The 18,958-nt window shown below is 37.4% G+C and overlaps 2 protein-coding genes across 5 annotated transcripts in view; one reads left to right on the top strand and one right to left on the bottom strand.

Moving 5' to 3' along the window:
• The first annotated feature begins 4,440 nt into the window (after positions 1–4,440).
• Positions 4,441–6,720, top strand: LOC18427437 (Calcium-dependent lipid-binding (CaLB domain) family protein). The gene is made up of 7 exons (XM_006836487.4): positions 4,441–4,625; positions 4,798–4,902; positions 5,039–5,165; positions 5,234–5,305; positions 5,428–5,473; positions 5,810–6,173; positions 6,289–6,720. The coding sequence occupies exons 1-7, from the start codon at positions 4,580–4,582 to the stop codon at positions 6,306–6,308; spliced, it is 780 nt and encodes a 259-aa protein (XP_006836550.1). The 5' UTR covers positions 4,441–4,579; the 3' UTR covers positions 6,309–6,720.
• Positions 6,721–6,843: 123 nt separating this feature from the next.
• The window catches only part of LOC18427438 (small RNA degrading nuclease 1), a 38,354-nt gene continuing 26,239 nt past the window's right edge, over positions 6,844–18,958 (bottom strand). For all 4 annotated transcript variants that reach the window (XM_011622554.3, XM_088854561.1, XM_006836488.4 and 1 more), the window contains 4 exons: positions 9,255–9,389; positions 8,906–9,016; positions 8,706–8,807; positions 6,844–7,396 (listed from right to left, as the gene is read on the bottom strand). In XM_011622554.3, coding sequence (XP_011620856.1) covers positions 7,106–7,396; positions 8,706–8,807; positions 8,906–9,016; positions 9,255–9,389 — 639 coding nt within the window. In that variant the 3' untranslated portion in view covers positions 6,844–7,105. The remainder of the gene's footprint in view (positions 7,397–8,705; positions 8,808–8,905; positions 9,017–9,254; positions 9,390–18,958) is intronic.

An 18,958-nucleotide genomic window follows, 5' to 3' on the forward strand; every position in this document is an offset into this window, starting at 1 on the left:
GCTCTAAACAATTAAAGTAAAGTGCACCTTCAAATAGTATCGAGAAATATGGTTTCAATATTGGACATCTTTGTGATAACCTTAAAATATATTTTCATCTTTAGTTATAAAATTTAAAGCTTTAAAAATAGTGTAGATCGAGTGGATATATGAAAACTTGAAAATCTTGAAAATTGATGATCCAAAAATGCATTACAAGATGTACTATTTTCAAAACTTGAAATTTATTTATTTTCTCATGTCCATGCATTTTGATGTTGAGATGATCAATTTGAAGATATTCGGGCATCAAAACTACTTATTTTAGGGAAATTTTTGAGGTGGGCTAATTTGATTGTTTAGAGCTTCGGTTTTAAATAAATTTTTTCCTTTTTTAAATGCATTTTCTTCCTTTTTTTTTTTTCTTTTTTGGTCGCTTTTGAAGTTAGTTAAGCACATGGCTTTTTTTCATTAAAGTCGGTTTGACATAATGTGTTGGACTATCTTACATTTACTAAAGTTGGTTGTCTCAAACCAATTTGTCCCTATTATGTTGGAAGGGTTTTAATAAGGACCTAGAACTGGTGTGGCACAATTTGTATCAGACCGGATCCAATACAGGCAAAAAAAACAAATAGAACCGAGTGTTTGTATAGGGTCTTTTTTGGAAAACAAAAAAGTACTTTTTTTACTTTGGGGTTTAAGAAAAAAAAGAGTTAAAAGTGTTAAGCTGGCAAATGTGATTTAAAAAGTATCGGAAGGGTTTTATAATTTTCGTTATATATGAACCCACATCGTATCGTTTCATCCTCATCTATCAGCATCATTGACCGCCCGCCGCCTCTATTGTTTAAACAATGGATTGCAGAGTTTGAACACGGGTAGCATGCGGCCAGCCCGCATATTTTAGAAATGCGGGCTTGGCAATAAATATGTTTTTTAAATATAATTTGATCTTAATTTTTAGAGTATATATAATCTTTAACATGGAGATCATGAATATGAATTTCTGTTTTTTTGAAAACTAAAAATAATAATTATGTTAAAAAAACATTAGGATTGTTGGCTACAATTATTTTTAGATGGACCACCTATTTTACATCTATCTTTAAGATAGATGCTTTACAGGACCGCATATGTAAAAATATGGTGCATATGTAAAAGTACGGTGCAGCCGGTGTGAAACAATTTTCCTCAGTTAATAGCTAATGATAAAAACAAAGCCAATCCAATAATGAGGGGCAGTATTTAACAGTTCATCACTAAAGAAGCAAAGTTGGCAAATCCAATGTGGGAAAACTCGAGCGAGCCAATTCAGATTCGTCCAAGTATCTCGGACTCGTCACCCTGATGAATCTGAGTATCTCGAGTTGGTTTCTCTTACTCATAATTTTAAAAAAATTCAAAAAAATAATAAAAATCTAAAAAAAAAAAGAAATTTATTTGTAATATGTTTTAATGTTTTCTATCATTTTGGCAAATATTGAGAATGTTTTCTTCATAAATACTCGCTTACTTTTTTTTTAGGGATTATTTCTAAAATACTGCCATGTCATTGATTGATTTTTTAAAATTCATTTTTCTACTATTTTTTTAACGTCATTTAGATGTGTTTTGCTTAATTTTATTTTAAACATAATTTCCAATTTTTTGGACTTTTTTGTATTTTTTTTTTTAAATTTTTTTAGCACTTTTTGACTTGGCTGGGCTCGGCCCAAAAATCGAATTACTCTGCTCGGCCAGGGACCGAGTCTTATGACCCACTGGTGTTTTCAAAGACTGACCAAATCTATGGAGAAAGAGAGATGATGAATACGGTACATGACCAACATAACATGCCATCGTTGGAAGGTAGACCATTAGAACTCCGTGTAGCACGAGTCTTGTGACCCACTGGTGCTTTCAAAGACCTGACCAAATCTATGGAGAAAGAGAGATGAATAAGGTACATGACCAACATAACATGCCATCGTTGAAACGTGGACCATGAGAACTCTGTGTAGCAGTTTGGAAGTAAGACCAAAATACGATGGATAAAATGCTTTGTTCAGATCTTTCTACGAGGCATGCTTACAGATGCGTGAGAGAGAACGAACCGTATGGAAATAGAGAAATGAGCCGGTTCGGAACTTCAAATTCTGAGCTGATTTATCTATTAAAAGTCATTCTAGATCTTAGGGCCTTGAAACGACGGTTTATGTAAGGCATCCACCCACCTTAAACAATAAAGTAAGGTGTACTTTCAAACCTTAGTTTTAGCTCTCATAATGGCTTGAAAGAACTCATAAGAGTTTTCTGTCGGGATATATTAATGGAGGGTGGGATGTTGTGTTGAAGAATCCACCACCCTAACCATTGATACCGCAAACCCATTCCCCTCGGTGGGTCAAGAGTTTCGCAATGAGAAAAACTCGTTTCATTTGACATCAACCCATTCCTAATTTTTTGAACTTGTTTACCGCTGTAACCGCAAAATCATGAATAAGGAACTATTCTAGCTACCTGCTGAATTTATTATAGAAATTTCTGGGATCAATGATTGGACATGCAAAATAGAAATATTTTTCTTCACTAAAGGAATACATGACTTGATAAATTTATGTATCGATGATGATATGTAATGCCTTGGGCCTCTATTTCAAATGTATATCCGATTTATGTGCAGTTGGGTTATGAAAATCGCAACTCGATGTATTGTATATGCCAATTGTCATTATTATATGTTTTTAATTTGACTTATTAATAAAGGTATTTACTTTTATTTTATTTTAGGAAGATGTATATATTGAATTGGACTTCAAACTGTTGCTTTCGTAAGGGTTTTATGAATAGCCACATGTAAGTCACTTCCTCGCCTTGAGATCCGGTTTTAGTTGAACCGAACGCGTCCCTACCTAATTAATTATTGAGCAATGATTCCATGCAACGTAATATGATGTAATAATTTTAAAAAATCGTCTTATGGTCATTTGTTTGTTTCAATTTTTTTTTTTTAAATATATATATATATATATATATATATATATATATTCTAATGAACAATTACAAAAAAGAAAAATTTGAAAACACAACTTAGAAAGTATTTTTTTAGCCCAATTAACATAGGCCGTTCATTTTGGTGAGATACTTAAATCTAAGCCTTAAAAGGATTTTTTTATTTCTAATTTTTTTGGATGGCTTTATTATCATTAGATGAACAATGTTAAAAAAGAAAAAAATAATTTTGAGTTCATAAAGGCTAAGATATTGAAGTTCACAAAATGAATGGTTTAGATTCGTTTTTGGAGGGGACTCATTTTTTACCATATCTAGGATTCAAATTGAATTTTTTTTTTTAGGGATTGATTATTGAGATGAAGAGAGTATGTGTGCAAAAATTAGGGTCATACAAATACCACAAACATGATTTTCTAAAAGTGTCGTTGTATTATACTATGATATAACCGTTGCATTAGATCATTGTTATTATTTGAAACCCATATGTCCAACCAAATTAGAATAGATATATCCAACCAAATTAGTAATCTTAGGGGATGTGTGTATGTACATACTAATATTGATAATTGATTGTTTCAGTAAAAATATATTGATAACAAATTAGATGTGATTTCAAACAAATTAAATTATATGTTGTTTGGTAGTGTTCAATCATCAAGTATGAAATAAACTTATAAGCAGTTTTATTTTCAGGAAATTTATAGATAAATCATGCTTTATTTTTAATATTTGAAAATAATAATTATATATTTTCATATTTTACAATCAGATTTCCTCTAGCGAGAATATAAAGTGTAATTTGATTTTATCTCTTTTTCTTGTACATCAGATTACGATCAAATTTGTTATGTCTATGTTTCTCACTATAATATACATATAAAAATATTTAAAAGTTACCAAATTAGTCAGTCATAAATAGTATAGAGGTAGTTTGGTAATTTTATTTATTTTAAATTATTTTTTGGTATTTTTAATGTGCATGATGATAAGGAGTTTGAAGTTTGAACATATAAATTTTGAGCTTAAAATGAAATATAGAGCAAAAAAGATGAAATTAAAAATGCTTTATATTCTCAACAAATGAGATATGATTGTCAAATATTTTTAAATATAAAAAATAGAATGAAATTTTGTATATAAACGAGTGTTGGAAACCACAACTCGGGCCGAGTAGTTGGCTCCTGCTCGATCCAGTTGGAAACCTAACTCGAGAGAATTCGGGGAACTTGCCAGGTAAGAGACTCGACCGACTAGAAAGTAGTCGACCGCTTTAAGAAATTGCCGAGAGAGCGCGAGTAAGTGGACCGAGTATAAAGTGGACCGAGTAGCAACTACTATACTCGGTCCACTTACTCGTCTCAAATCCATCTTCCGCTCCAAGAACGAGTTGGCCCACCTGCGTTTCCTCTCTCTCTCTGTCTCTCTCTCTCTGTAAGATAAGTATGCGGTGTTGTTGACTTTCCTGGTTGTTGTGAAAAGGGGCAACAATCTCAATCCGAAAAGCGCGTAGACATTTGAAAATCAAACCCTATAAATCCATCCAAAGTCCCCTTTGAAGTACATAAAATCAAACCCTTTCCCTTTCCCTTTCCCTTTCCCTTTCATGTCGATTCCAACTGGAATCCAAGGCCATCTCCTGGAGGTTACAGGTTCTATTCTATTCTAACAAATCTCCCGCTCTCTCTCTCTCTCTCTCTCTTTTGATTTCTGTAATTTCTTTTCCATCATCTTCGTTCTTAATTATTCTTCCGTTTTGTTTCTCTATACACGAACCTAGGGTTTTGCAGTTTGATTGTTACTTACCAATCTAGGGTTTTGCAGTCGTGGGTTGTGCGAAATTGAAAGACACAGAGTGGATCTCCAGGCAAGATCCTTACGTCTGCCTTGAGTACGCCAACACCAAATTTCGTACCAAAACCTGCACAGGTGACTAATATCATTCACTCATTCCTAACAGTTGCCTCTTTCTCTCTCTCTTATTCTTTTTCTGAATGTGATATTACTTCTCTCACTGAGAACATACATCGAGCGCCTTTTCCTTTAACCACCAATCAATGCGCAGATGGAGGCAAAAACCCCACGTTCCAGGAGAAATTCGTCTTCTCTCTGATCGAAGGGCTTCGAGAGATCAACATCACCGTCTGGAACAGCAATACCCTCACCTTTGACGATTTTATTGGCTCCGGAAGGTTAATACAATTTTCTCTCTCTCTCAACACCACCTTATTCTCTACTGATTTTTGTTTCTTTGTTTTAGGGTCCAGATTCAAAAGGTCCTAACACAGGGCTTCGATGATAATCCATGGACACTGCAGAGTAAGAGCGGAAAGTAAGGATACATCTCATTTTCCCCCATTTTATTCTTTCATTTCGTTTCTCTCCAAACACACAAATAGTGATCGTTTTTTTGTTCTTATAAGCTGAACTCCTTGCTGCTCTATATCTTTACAGGTATGCAGGCGAGGTAAAACTCGTTCTTCATTATCCAAAGGCCAACGTAAGTCCCTACTCTTCTTCTTATCCATGCCTCAATCAATCAATCATCAAAATGAATCACTCAAAATCAATGCACGGAAGCCTGAATTTTTTGTGTGAATTGATATATCCACTGTACCCGGACTTGGCCGATTCCACTCTATTAGTACCTGGAAACATGAATTTTTGGTGTGAATCAGGACTTGGCCAAGTGCACTCGGCTTTGCCCTAGGGGCTAGGTGCCCAACTCACCAGGTCTAAATAACTTCTAAAAAAATGCTAATTATGCAAAAAAATAGAAAACATTATTAGACAATGGTATGGAGCGATCTCCTGAACACAGGATTTATATATGCAGAAATCAGGTCATGGTTTGGCTCCATCAGCCCCAATGTACCCATCTCATGGAGCTCAACCACCGTATGTGAGCACCTATCCGCACCCGTATCCCACTCCTTCAACATATCCACCGGTATCCACATCCCCTAGTGGCTATGCCCCACCTCTGACTAGTGCTTCTGCTTATCCCCCACAGTATCCACCTGCTGCTGCTTATCCCCCACAATATCCACCTGCACCCGCTGCTGCTGCTTATCCCCCACAATATCCACCTGCACCTGGTGCTGCTGCTGCTGCTTATCCATATCCTGCCTCACCATACCCACAATCAACATATCCTCCTCCACCTTATCCTCCTCCTCATGGTGGTGCCTTTTATCCAGGTAAGTCCATGCATGGTTGCTTCATTTTGTGCTTTGCCCCTAACCCTTAAACTTTCTTTTTTTTTCCTATTTTTCTTTTTTTTGAGAAAGACCCTTAACCCTTTGCCTTTCTTAGGCACATATCCACCATACTGAAACCATAATGTGATGGAACCCTAAAGTGATGACGCTGTAAACACATTGTTTTGCGTGGGAGGGGATTAAGTGGAGATGCTGTTGTAGCAGTTGATTTGCAGTGAATAGCAGCTTTTGGCAGCAACTAGTCATTTGAGGGGAGTCATCGGCAGCAACAAGTCATTTGAGACCCCCTCTCAGCTTTTGAATGCCAACATATACCATTGAGCTTTTGCATGCCAACATTACTTTTCTAGTTGTCTGGAGAATTGTTTTTTTCATCATTTCTCTGAACTTTGTTATTTGTGCTTTTTCAAGTTGTTCAGTCAACAATCGGTTTGAGTTTCAACTTCTCTGTCGGGAAATAATTGTTGGAAAATGTGGAATTTCAACAATATGATTGTGGAATGCCTTTTTTTTGCCCTTTGATAAATGGTGATCTCCACGTAAGAAAGCTTGAATTTGCAGTGATATTAAAATGCTACTATCCTACAATGAAACTTGAACACGAGAACCAACAAATGGGCATTGAATTCCATCAAATGTAAACTCAAAATTTCACAATTTGGAGTTTTTCCATTGTGATAAAATCTATTTCAACATAAACTTGTCCATAAACCAAACTGAGAAAATGAGACAATGACTTTAAATATAAAGTAGAATGGCAAGTCCAACGGCATTGGATATAGACATTTGACATCATTGGGGTGGTCCAGATTAAAAGTTCAATCTATAAGCCATTTAAGCCATGACTTCTGGCTCTTGAATGGAGCCTCCATAAATAAACTCAGAATTGAAGCCCCAAGTTCATTTCAGTTTCAAAGGCCATGTTTCCTTGTTAGCGAAGACAAAATCTTTTGTAAACTCTTGATCTCCTGGTCCTTTTCTTGCAGCTTGTGTTGCAGTTGTTCAATCTCCTTTATGTGCTCACACACATTGGACTTGTCTGCTTTTTGCCTCTTGCATTCCCCTTTCATTTCAACTTGGGCCAACCTCTTTTTTAGGATAATAGGAAACTCCTTGGATGTCATTTTACGAACAAAGAAACTCACATTTTGGCCACCTTTCAGCTCAACTGAAACCAGTTTCTGGGGTCGCCCTCCAGAGTCCTGCAACGGAGATAAAAAGCGTTCAATGGCATAACTCAAAATTTCACAATTCACATAATGCAGTTTAAAATAAATCTGACATGGGTAATTTATTGCTCTTCACCTGACAAATAATCACTTAATGCTTGCCTTTTTCTTATTTTTTAGAAGTGATACGCTGCTATACTAATTGATATAAACATCAGTGTTCCAAAAACCAGACAGCAGCACCTAACCCCCAAAGACAACATATCGTTCGTAAGAGAGAGAGAGAGAGAGAGAGAGAGAGAGAGATAGATGGGGAAGGCAGACATGCCCCCAAAGACAACATATCGTTCGTGAGAGAGATGGGGCAATATAATCTTTACAAGTGTGTGTGTAACCGAGAGATAAACCTCCAAGAGGCGGGGGAGAAAAAGAGACACCCTCCAAATGCTTCATGACATTTTTAGGCTTAAATTATATTTACTTTTATCACATTTAGGGGTTAGGATTTGAAAATATGGCACCTCAAAGATATTCCCCCCAAATGTCCAATGAAATATCTTAGCATCTCTCTCTTTTTTTTTTATACACACACAATAACAAGGTAAAAAACAGCAACAAAAATGACAACACCAATGACGTCATGAAGAAGAGACACAAACGGGCCAAACCTTAGGCTACGCATGTGCCTTGGGCTTCTGTGCGCATCAAGGCACTGCCTAGGCATGGAGCCGTGCCCCCTTCAATACAATCTCCATTTCTTAGTCAATAAGAGACATTGGAGATGAACCGTACCTCCATATAAGTCTTGCTAGTGTGCACACAAGAGTTAAAGAGTTCATATCCTTCCTGTTAAACAGGGTGGAGATTGCATGTAGTATAATAGACATTCATATTCCATTTTTCCTTTTTCTGTTTTTTTTCTACTTTTAGGGATTGATCGGTAAGAATGTCGTTGGATCACATCAATGAAAGTACCTTTAGGAATGAAATTCCTTAAAGAATAAAAAGATGAAACAATATTACTAATAAATCAACAACTCCACAGCCCCCTCCTCCCCCACACTCGGTGCCAAAAACACAAATCCCCAAAATGCAAAAACCAAAAAAAATCGCCCTCGCTACAATTAAAACATGAAATTGTTGAAGTCAGGCCAACACAAAATAGAACTGCAATATTTAGACCTCATCATTGCCCATTCACAAGAAAGCAGAATTTCTACCAACATTAAGTGGTTTGTTAGGTTTCCCGGTATTAATTCAAGGTTTATCACTTCCACAATAAAACTGTTGTTAGCATTATAGAGTACACTAATTAATAGACTAGAAAACTAAAAGCTCGTACCTCTCCCAGCTCACCATCTAACATATCAAATGCTTTGCTCGCCCAAGTAGGATCCTTGAAAATAGCAAATGCAGACTGATTTGATTTGCTTGTTTTGAAGGGCTGCATGAGGAACTTTTTAGCATGGCGACAAAAAAGCCATCTTTATGTCTAACATTTAATAACACAATTGATTGCATATGAACACAAATGGTACGAACCTGAAGTTCAACGGTATCCATGTCTGGAAATATTTTAAGCAATTCCTTGAGGGAGACGGTTGCAGGCAACTTGTGAATAAGAAGCTTAGTCAAATCACTTTCAGGGGTATCCTACATTAAGCAAAGACTGATATGAGCTACGAAGATGTGCATCTGATGACACTCAATGGGCTTCAGACAGTGTCTCAGAGATTTGGTACAAAATGCACGACACTAATAACCGCCAATTACCAAGGTTTGAATCCTAGATAAAATAACAGAAACACAAACATATTACTTCCAACGGCTTCAGTAGGTTAATGCTTCAACTTAGAATTGCAAAATCAAAATCATTTTACTTCCGACTGACATCTTTGAGCGGCACTGCAATGGGTTCATCAAATCCGTGCTCTAACTTCGCAAGAACCAGCTTCATCGTTGCTCGTGCATCATCCATGCAAACATGTGGAGCACCTTCCTTTCGAAGTTCAAAACCTAAGACCAACTTGACCATTTGTAACAAAAAACATGTTAAGATTATACAAAATAGCAAATAGCACTGAGGAGTGTGGTATCAACAAAGCAGTAAGGTTTGTACAAGGTTCTCTTTAATAAACAGATAAAAAGGAAATGCTTGAAAAATCACGACAAGTATTACATAGTAATCAGACATGCCAATCCAGTCCACAGACAAAAGATACATCCAACTATGACATTTGTATTGATTTATTATCAGCCTTCTGTGATGCAAATCACAAACTGGTCTATTCCCCATGACTAGGTAAGATATTTTCTAATAACGACATCTGGACGCATAAATATAACATTTTCAACGAACAACAAACATCATCACTGTCTGAACATAATATCATAAATGGCACTAAAGCCAAGATTGGGGTAAATTTTTTAGCCATGTGCTTAATTTGGATTTGGGTTTAACACCTGGTACATGTTGACCTGTGGGCAGCAGAATAATAGACGATCCCATTTTGGTGAATCAGAAATATTTCCTTTTACATAAATTAATATTTATAAAGGCACAGATATGTATATATGCATGTATGTACATATACAGAATCTATGCTACCTTCTAATTGTCTTAAAATGTGCATTTGCCAGTCACACAAGACATCAGGGCCCTCAATTCCATTAAAAAAAAAATCTAATATGCAATTATCAATATCCACTTGGTATCCCTTATCGATATCCATCCATGTAAGTGAACCCCAAAAGCAAGGAATTCACTATAAACCCCATCCAAGTTTATTCAAACTCCACTCTACACCTCAACCTAATATTAGAAAATGATTTCAGGCTCAGACTCCAGTGAGTAGCTCAGACTTGGGAGCCTGCCAGGTGCTAGATGGGGCTGCGCTGGGAGGACCCAAGGCACTAAAATAACTGCTTAAAGAGATCCGATGGTTCTATGTTAGACTCGCCTGAGATGCCGAGTCTACTCTAAGCCCACGTGAATGTCCGGCAAATATTAATTATTTATGTACGATAAAGGGTATTTTCATCAAAAAAATGTTCTTTTTTTACTCTTTGGGGGGGTATTTGTTAGGAAAATATATTTTAGGGTAAAAAGTAGGAAGAAAAGTTTGGTTGAGGGTAAGTTGCATAGGAAGTCTATTCTTGTTTTGTAATTTTCCCTTTCTTTTTTATATGCGTTGCATTTAGCAAAGCCAATCCCCCATCCAAATGAGATCCATCTGTTTGCAAATAACAATTTTTTGACAGACAAAAAAAAAGCAAGCATTTTTGTTTTTGGCATCGCGATGCTTCCAGTTTATTTTTAATTTTTTAATGTGTGCTTCAAGTTTACTTTTTTTATATGCATTTGCATGTCTGTCGCATTTAAGGATGTCAACCCCCACCCAAAGGCAATTTGCTTGTTTACAAATAACTATTTTTCCAAAGAAACATAGAAATAATGTACTTATATTTTAGAATTGTTTAGTGTGAGCTGAATTCCCTCAGTAGTTTGGGCTACTCCTTGTGTAGGTAGTGGCTAGTTGCTTAGTTGACACTTGCTACATGCCAGAGTTTTCAAGTAAGTCCAAGGGGAATGAGGATTCTGATCGGGAGTATGGGGAGAGGGTTTTTGCCACGAGGTAGGATATTGTAAGATGCATCTTTTGTGAGAAGGAGGTGAGTGTGGAAGCAGCCTGAAACACCACTTAGTCAAGGTAAGAAGCGATGTTGAGCCCTGTGACAAGGTCCCTATGAACATAAAGGAACAAGTGCCAGCATAAGCCATAACAACAAAGGAGGCTGGTAAAAGGGAGATGATTGAGAGGACTGGAAGGGAATACGTACGCCCACTTGAGGGGGGGAAGATGATAATGAGTTTGAGACCCACCCTGAGTATGCACGGACGACAAGTTTAAAAGATATGCACCACCAGCACAGTGGCATGGGAATGTTTGAAGGCAGGGGTCATCATGAGCTAGCATTAGTTATGTTGTTGATTACATGGGGTTTGCGCATCATGATGGTTTTGGTCTTTGTGGATGATGCAGAGGGGTGCGGGCCAAAGAGCACAAGCTAATCAACTTAGTGCACTCAACCCACCCAACACACCCAGCCTAAAACCAGAGTCAGACTAGAAGTCCATAAAGTTCAGTTTTACTAACATATGAGGAGTGCATGAAGGTTGTTGCATAGATCTTTGATGCGACCATTCCTTTCAACACAGTGAATAATAAGTATTGCGAGCCCGTGATATCTACTATAGATAATTCCTTTCAATGCAGTGAATAATCAGTATTGTGAGCCCATGATATCCACTATAGCTAATGCAAGGCTTGGAATCAAGCTCCCACCAGAATCTGCCTGGATGATGAAGTGACTGAGGTAGATATTTTCGTGAAAGCGTACAAGACTGTGGTAACAATAATATCATATGATTAATTTCTTGGTATAATGTTCATGAAGGTCTAGGTGGGTACTAAAGATAAGGTCAACAATGGTATGGCCCTAAATAGAGCAGCATGACATACTAGGATTCGTATAGCCGACCCCAATTAGTTGGAAAAAAGCTCTGATGATGATGAATGGTATGTTCTTTTTCAAGCAATAGGAGTAAAGATGTTGGGAGCGGAAGAGGGAGCCGGAGCACGGGATCGGCACTTGGCTAGAGCACCCTACCCTTGGAGCGATCTCGTATATATAAACTACATGTATATGGGAGCGCAAGCGGAGCGTCCCATATATATATATATATATATATATATATATATATATGGAAAAGTCTTCCCAACGCCTATAGGCAAAAATGAACAGTGATTTCGCCTACCATCATAACCGTCCAAAGTTCATCGCACGGTCACGATTGTCCGGTAGTGTTTCATTTTTTTTTTTACAAATCGGAATGATCTGAAATTTGGAACATGTGTACATCTTAGAGAGGCGCACCTAATAAAAATATAAAAAAAATAATTCGTGAATTTTTTTTTACCAAAAATACCACCAAAACATTTTGGGGGTATTTTGGTCAATTTTTTTCATGTAAAATATTTTTTGATATTTTTTTATAGATTTGACTATTTTTGATGAACACACGCTCCAAATTTCAAGTCGTTCCGATTTGTAGAAAAAAATGAAAAATGAAACACTACTGGACAATCGTGGCCGTGCGATGAACTTTGGATGGCGATGAGGGTAGGCGAAATCATTGTTCATTTTCACCCATAGGCATTTTGTAGTATCTTCCTATATATATATATATATATATATATATATATATATATATATATATATATATATATATATATTACTTTGAATGTTTAGGTTCTCAACCTTTTACAATTTCGACTATCAAGTCGAATAATAGCTATCTGGTGCAGCCTGGAGAAATCGAGTCGGCTATTTTAGCTTTTTTTCAGGCCTTTTACGCTGCTCCGTGGGGTCCTAGACCTATAATGACTGACCTTGGACTTCCATACCTTGTTGGAAGAACAGGCTCTATGGCTAGAGCCTTAGATGACCTGGCCAAAGATAAAGCTCCTGATCTAGATGGGTTTCCCATTGCCCCCTTCAAAATCTTTGGGGAAACCTTTCGTCCAGATTTCATGAGTTTCTTTATGGAATTTTTCCACTGAGGAATACTCCATAAGCCATTAACGCCACTTTTATTGCTTTGGTCCCCAAGGTAGAAGGGGCAGAGGAACTAAAGGACTTTCGCCCTATCAGTTTGCTCAACTCCTATAAAATCCTGGCTAAGGTGTTGGCCTCAAGATTACAACAGGTCCTTCCCTTTATTATCTCGCCTTCACAGTCGACCTTCATTAAAGATAGGCAAATCTTGGGCGGTGCTCTAGTTGCCCACGAGTGCATCCACTCAAGGCATTTGGCAAAAGAGCCTGGCCTTATCTTTAAGATCGAATGGGAGAAAGCGTACGACCACGTTGATTGGTCCATTATGGATGAGACAATGGCAAGAATTGGATTCCGTGATCGTTGGAGAAATTGGATGAGAGGTTGTTATTCGCATCCGCATTTCTCGATACTCATCAACGGAACCCCAAAAGGATTCTTCCCTTCCTCGAGGGGATTACGCTAAGGGGATCCTCTCTCCCCTTTCCTTTTCGCAATCTCAGTAGAAGCCTTTAGTCGTTCCTTGTCCCGTGTGTACCTGACAAGTCTCCTCATAGGTTTTAAAACTTCTCACCGTGGGCTTATAGTGTCGCACCTGCAATATGCAGACGACACTTTGGTATTCCTTGATGCATCTCCTCAAGAAGTTGATAACTTGAGGTTCTATCTGAAATGTTTCCAAGTGGCCATAGGCTTCAAGGTCAATCTGGAAAAATAAAAAATGATGGGAGTAGCTGTCGCTAATGCCCAAATCAGAGAGCTTATTCCAAATTGGGATCGCAAAGTCGAGGACCTCCCCACAACCTATCTGGGTCTACCTCTGGGCTGGGAATACCAAAAAAGAGACATTGGTCTCACGTGATTGACAAGGTTGATAGGCGTTTGGCTGGCTGGAAGGGGAGAAACCTTTCTCAAGCGGGTAGAATCACTCTAATCAAAGCAACCTTGGGCAATGCCCCAATGTACCACATGTCTCTTTTCAAAGTGCCAACTTCAAGGGCAAATCGGCTTGACCAACTTATGAGGAAGTTTCTCTGGCTAGGACAGGCAGAGAAAACAAAATATCATTTAATTCTTGGGGATAAGGTCTACTTACCCAAACATCAGGGGGCGTTGTGGATCATGCTCCTAAGAAAACACAACTTGGCCTTTTTAAGGAAATGGTGGTGGTGCCTGGCCACTCAGACGGATTCTCCATGGGCTCAAGTACTACGAAGTAAATACAAGATTCCTGAACACACTTGGGTGCCAAAGATGAGATTTTGGAGCAATGCTTCAAAAGCATGGAAGTCGTTCACCTCCTCCCTCGCATTGTTCAAAAAATTCATCAAGCTTCATCCAAGAGAAGGAACAAGAGTGTGTTTCTGGTCAGATCTCTAGCTTGGACATGCGCCATGAAGGGACCTCTTTCCATCCCATTACGCCATCGCGGCAAACAGAGATTCTATAATAGAGGAGGAAATGGTGTCGAAGGGAGGTCGAGGAGTGTGGAGCCCCTCATTCAGAAGAAACTTTTCTGAGGAGGAAACAAACAACTCTCTCTCCCTGTCGGCAACCTTGCACCTTTCTTTCATCCCTACTCTAGGGAGGGATCAGCTAGTATGGTCTCTTGCCTCTACAAGGGCCTTCTCAGTGGCCTCCTCATACAAGAAACTCATCCAAACTCCCACTTTCCCCCCTAAACCCTCCTTCGGTTCTTTCTAAGGTTTGGCATACTATAGCACCCCCTAAGGTGCAGACCTTCAACTGGATAGCAGGTTCTCATAAGGCACTTATTGTTGATCACCTCCAAAAGAAAGGGATTCCCATCCTCAACAGATGCATCATGCGTTTGTGTGAGAAGGAATCCAATCCCCACCTATTCATCCATTGTAATCTTGCCCACGACCTCTGGAGTCTATTGCTACATCTGTTTGGTGTCCACTGGGTAACACCAACGACGGTCTTCCGATTATGCATTCCAATGGACAAAGGCTGGAAGAACCCTATGGTAGGCTACAGTGGCAGCAATCATTTAGGTGATCTGGACAGAAAGAAATGCTAGAATGTTCCAAGGATAGGTCAGCCAAGTCCCAACACTCTTTCATAAGGTTACATCCTTAGTAACCTTCAGAGCGGCTTCTAACCAACACCTCTTCAAGGGTATTTCTGCAAATTCCTTCCTAGGTCAATGGGAAAATATTCTATTCCACCGACCATGGAAGGTGAAAAGATCAAGCATCTGGAAGCCGCCTCCTGACGGAGCCATTAAACTTAACTTCGATGGGTGCTCTTTGGGGAACCCCGACCACACAGGAGCTGGTGGTGTGTTTAGAGAACACCAACACAATATCTTTTTCACCTACTCTGAATATCTTGGCATTCAAGATTCCCAGTATGCCGAATCAATGGCCCTTTTCAGGGGCCTAAAAGGTTTCGATCAATCTTGGGGGCAAAACCTAATAGTGGAGGGTAATGCGCTTAACATCATAACATGGGCAACTGGGAGATCGACACCTCCATGGTATCTTGCCTCGATTTTGATGAGATTGCATATACCTTGAGGGCATCAAACGAGCTCGCCAACTTCCTGGCGAAGGACGGGGCTGGGCCCATGACGAAGATCAAACTCGGTCCATCTCCTTTTTTGCTCTCGACCGCAGAGGTTACACTTAAAAGAACATCAAACTGTATATGGGCAACCATATAAGCCCATTTTTTGTAAACTCATTGTAAACCCATTGTAAGGGGGCAACCTTATAAGCCCATTTTTTGTACAGGGTTGACCTATTTTTTACCGAGAGTCCCGTCTAGAGGGTACTCTCGGATTAACCCAAAACTGTACTCTATCTCTTCATAGCAATACCAAAGTTAACGTTTATAAAAAAAACCTTATAAAAACCACACCCTTTAAAAATAAAAGTATGAACACAAGATTGATATAAGTGATGCATGAAGTCTAAAGAGCACATTTTCTATTACCAATAAATTAAATAGTGATTTGTGTTTCAATATATACTATATTAAAAATTTAACAATTAAAAAAAATAAAGAAATAGATTCAAGATAGATTTGAAGAGAGATGCATTAATTGCTAGAAATGATACAAAATAGATTTTTTAAGATTTGAAAGATATAAAGCTAAGTAAAAAATTTAATAAAATATTTTGTACTATCATCCAAAATTTTGTCATGAATTTTTTTTTTTCGAAGTGTATTTTAACATGAAAATTAATAGAACAAAAAAATTAAATGAAAAATACGATTACTTTCAAAACACATTTGAATAATATAAAAAAATGTCAATTGTAGAAAATATAAATAGATAGATAAGACATTTTATTTTAAAAAAGTATTTCTACGAAATCTTAATAATTAAAAATTCAAGAAATAGATTTAAGAAAGCTTTGAAATGAGATGCATTAAATGTTTGAAATGATATTAAATTAATTTTTACGAGATGAAAGACATAAATGTAATTATGAAATCCATAAAAACTTTTGAGCTACAAACAAAAATTTAATCATGAAAATTATGAGAATAAATAAATAAATGAAAAATGCCATTACTTTCAAACACTTCCAAATAATATAAAATAAAAGAAATCGTCAATTGTGTAGAAACTATAAAAAGATATATAAGACATCTTGTTTAAAAAACGTTAATGTATGAATCTTCATAATTAAAAAGCCACATATTTAATATTCTTTATATTAAGGTACACTGATTTAGTGGAATTAAATTAATGTTGATACTATTACTATAAGATTTCTCATGGACTAAGCTTACATATTTGAAATGAGTTCATGGACTGTATACTTGTAAGCATACAATTAGTATTTTATATAATAAAGTACAGTGATAAAGTTGATTTAAATTAATGATAAAGTTGATTTAAATTAATGTTGATAGTCAGATAGTATTACTAGAAGATTTCTCATGGATCATGGGCAATGCTACATAACTGAAATGAGTACATGGACTATAAACTCATCAACATAAATATTACGAAAAGAATTCTCATGGACTATGAACTTATTACTATAAGTGGTAACAAGCACATGCATGCAAGCCCTTAAAATTGACCGGTCATATTTGGAACGCGACGCATTTTTTGAGGTGTCGTGATCCCCCATAGATAGGGATCAAGATCCTTTGAAATCAAGGATCGAGATTCTTTTAGATTAAGAACCGAAATCCCAATAGGTAGGTATCAAGATATCCTTATGGGAGGAAGCGAGTACCGCTCAGGCTCCGGTTCCGGATTGCAATATCGAGTTTCCAAGAGGGGAATGCCACCCCTTGACCAAGATCACCGCAACTATGAACAAGAGGATGTAGTGAAGGAAGTTGGTAAGGAATACATCACCCAGGTCATGACTTACAATGGGCCAAGAACTATGTGAATGCTGGAAGGAGGTTAACGAAGCGAAAGCATTTGATTTGGAATCCATGTGGAGCCCACTGCAGGGACCTCATTCTTGAAGATTTTCAGCAACTAAAGCAGGTTGAGGACAATGTGAGAAGAGAAAGACCATAACAAGGTTCACATACAACCCTTCATGGGTCTTCAACACTAGGAGGTGCTACACAACCAGGAGGGAGCCGACTAGGGAAGCCATCACAAGATTCACTAGCACATTCTTGTCAACACAATTGATATTGCGTATTGCTGGGCCTAGAAAAATGGTTTCCTTAGGTCAATGCCTCTATCTGAAGCACTCCGGCAAGAAGAGAAGTTGAAGGGGTAATTAATAGCCAGAGGTCTTGGGATAGATATAAGCAGATAGTGGATGTCTTTTAGCCATGATTAAGTCAGATAAGAAGCCACTATAGGGCTCTGGTATGAAACAATTGCTTGTGTAAAGTAGGCCATTGAGGTGAGCTGAAATTTCGTTACAAAATCTGAGGAACAAATAAGGAAAAAGCTTATATAAGGGTGATGCCCTAACAATCAAATTAAGGCACACCTCAAAAATTTTACTAGAAGAGGTTGTTTTGATGCACAAATATCCTCAAATCGATCACCTCAATCTCAAGATATATGGACATGAGAAAACATGGATTTCAAGTCTTGAAAATATTGCATCTTGTAATATATTTTTTGGACCGTGAATTTTCAAGTGTTCATGGATCTGCTCAATCTACACTAATTTTGAAGCTTTAAATTTTATAATTAGGAATAAAAATTAATTAGATATAAAAATAAATTTTGTGAACAACATCTTTCGACACTACTTGAAGGTGCATCTTACTTTGATTGTTTAGGGCCTCAGCCTTATACAAACCACACCCAATAATTAATGAGGAATGGGATGAATATGTTGCACTTCAAGATCCACGCAGCAGTGCAACTCAGTATTGAAAAACTCCCAAGTTCAACTTGGACCAGGCATGCTGCCGAGTTAGGGAGGCTCCCATCAAGTACTTGCCCAAGTTACTATAGGAACTCAAGTAAGTATTGGACAATTCAGATGAATTCTGTGGAGATCCACCAAAACTCGCCAAGACCATAATTTTTTATTATCCATAGGGCGGGAAAAGGAGAAGAAGAGGGGGGAGTGAGATCTGATCCCGACTTTCTTCCTCATATTTGACCTTAGATTTCTCAGAAACTTCAACCCTAGTGTATGAATTTTTTCATCCACAATAAATTTCAAACATCAGATTCAGGAAAAACAAAGAAAAAATAAAAAATAAAAATTTTTGAGTAGCTAGATTCTTTTTCAACCTAGGTTTTTGCTTGAAGTTGCTTGCTTGTGATATTTTCACAACCTAAGCTCAATCCACCCTGAAAATTCTTTTCTAAACAGGTTTTTTTGCCATCTACTAATTCAAGGGTTAGATTCCATAAAAGACACTCAAAATCTCATATTTGCAAGATTGTGAGTATTGAAATAAGGCTTGGCCAAAAATTTCAAGAGCTTGGATCAATTAGATCAGAGCACAAATCCCAATCCCACTTTATATACAAGTTTTCTTAATTTTCATTTGTTT

Source organism: Amborella trichopoda, chromosome 12 (genome assembly GCF_054954075.1).
Source record: "Amborella trichopoda isolate Santa Cruz 75 chromosome 12, AtrichopodaSantaCruz75HAP2 v2.0, whole genome shotgun sequence".
Classification (NCBI taxonomy): Eukaryota; Viridiplantae; Streptophyta; class Magnoliopsida; order Amborellales; family Amborellaceae; genus Amborella; species Amborella trichopoda.

What these genes read in the sequence shown, in the direction of transcription:
- LOC18427437 (XM_006836487.4), top strand. Translation starts at nt 4,580, where the DNA reads ATGTCGATTCCAACTGGAATCCAAGGCCATCTCCTGGAGGTTACAG. An exon ending in TCGTACCAAAACCTGCACAG is followed by an intron (nt 4,903 to 5,038) that starts GTGACTAATATC and finishes ATCAATGCGCAG; the next exon opens with ATGGAGGCAAAAACCCCACG. An exon ending in TTCATTATCCAAAGGCCAAC is followed by an intron (nt 5,474 to 5,809) that starts GTAAGTCCCTAC and finishes TTATATATGCAG; the next exon opens with AAATCAGGTCATGGTTTGGC.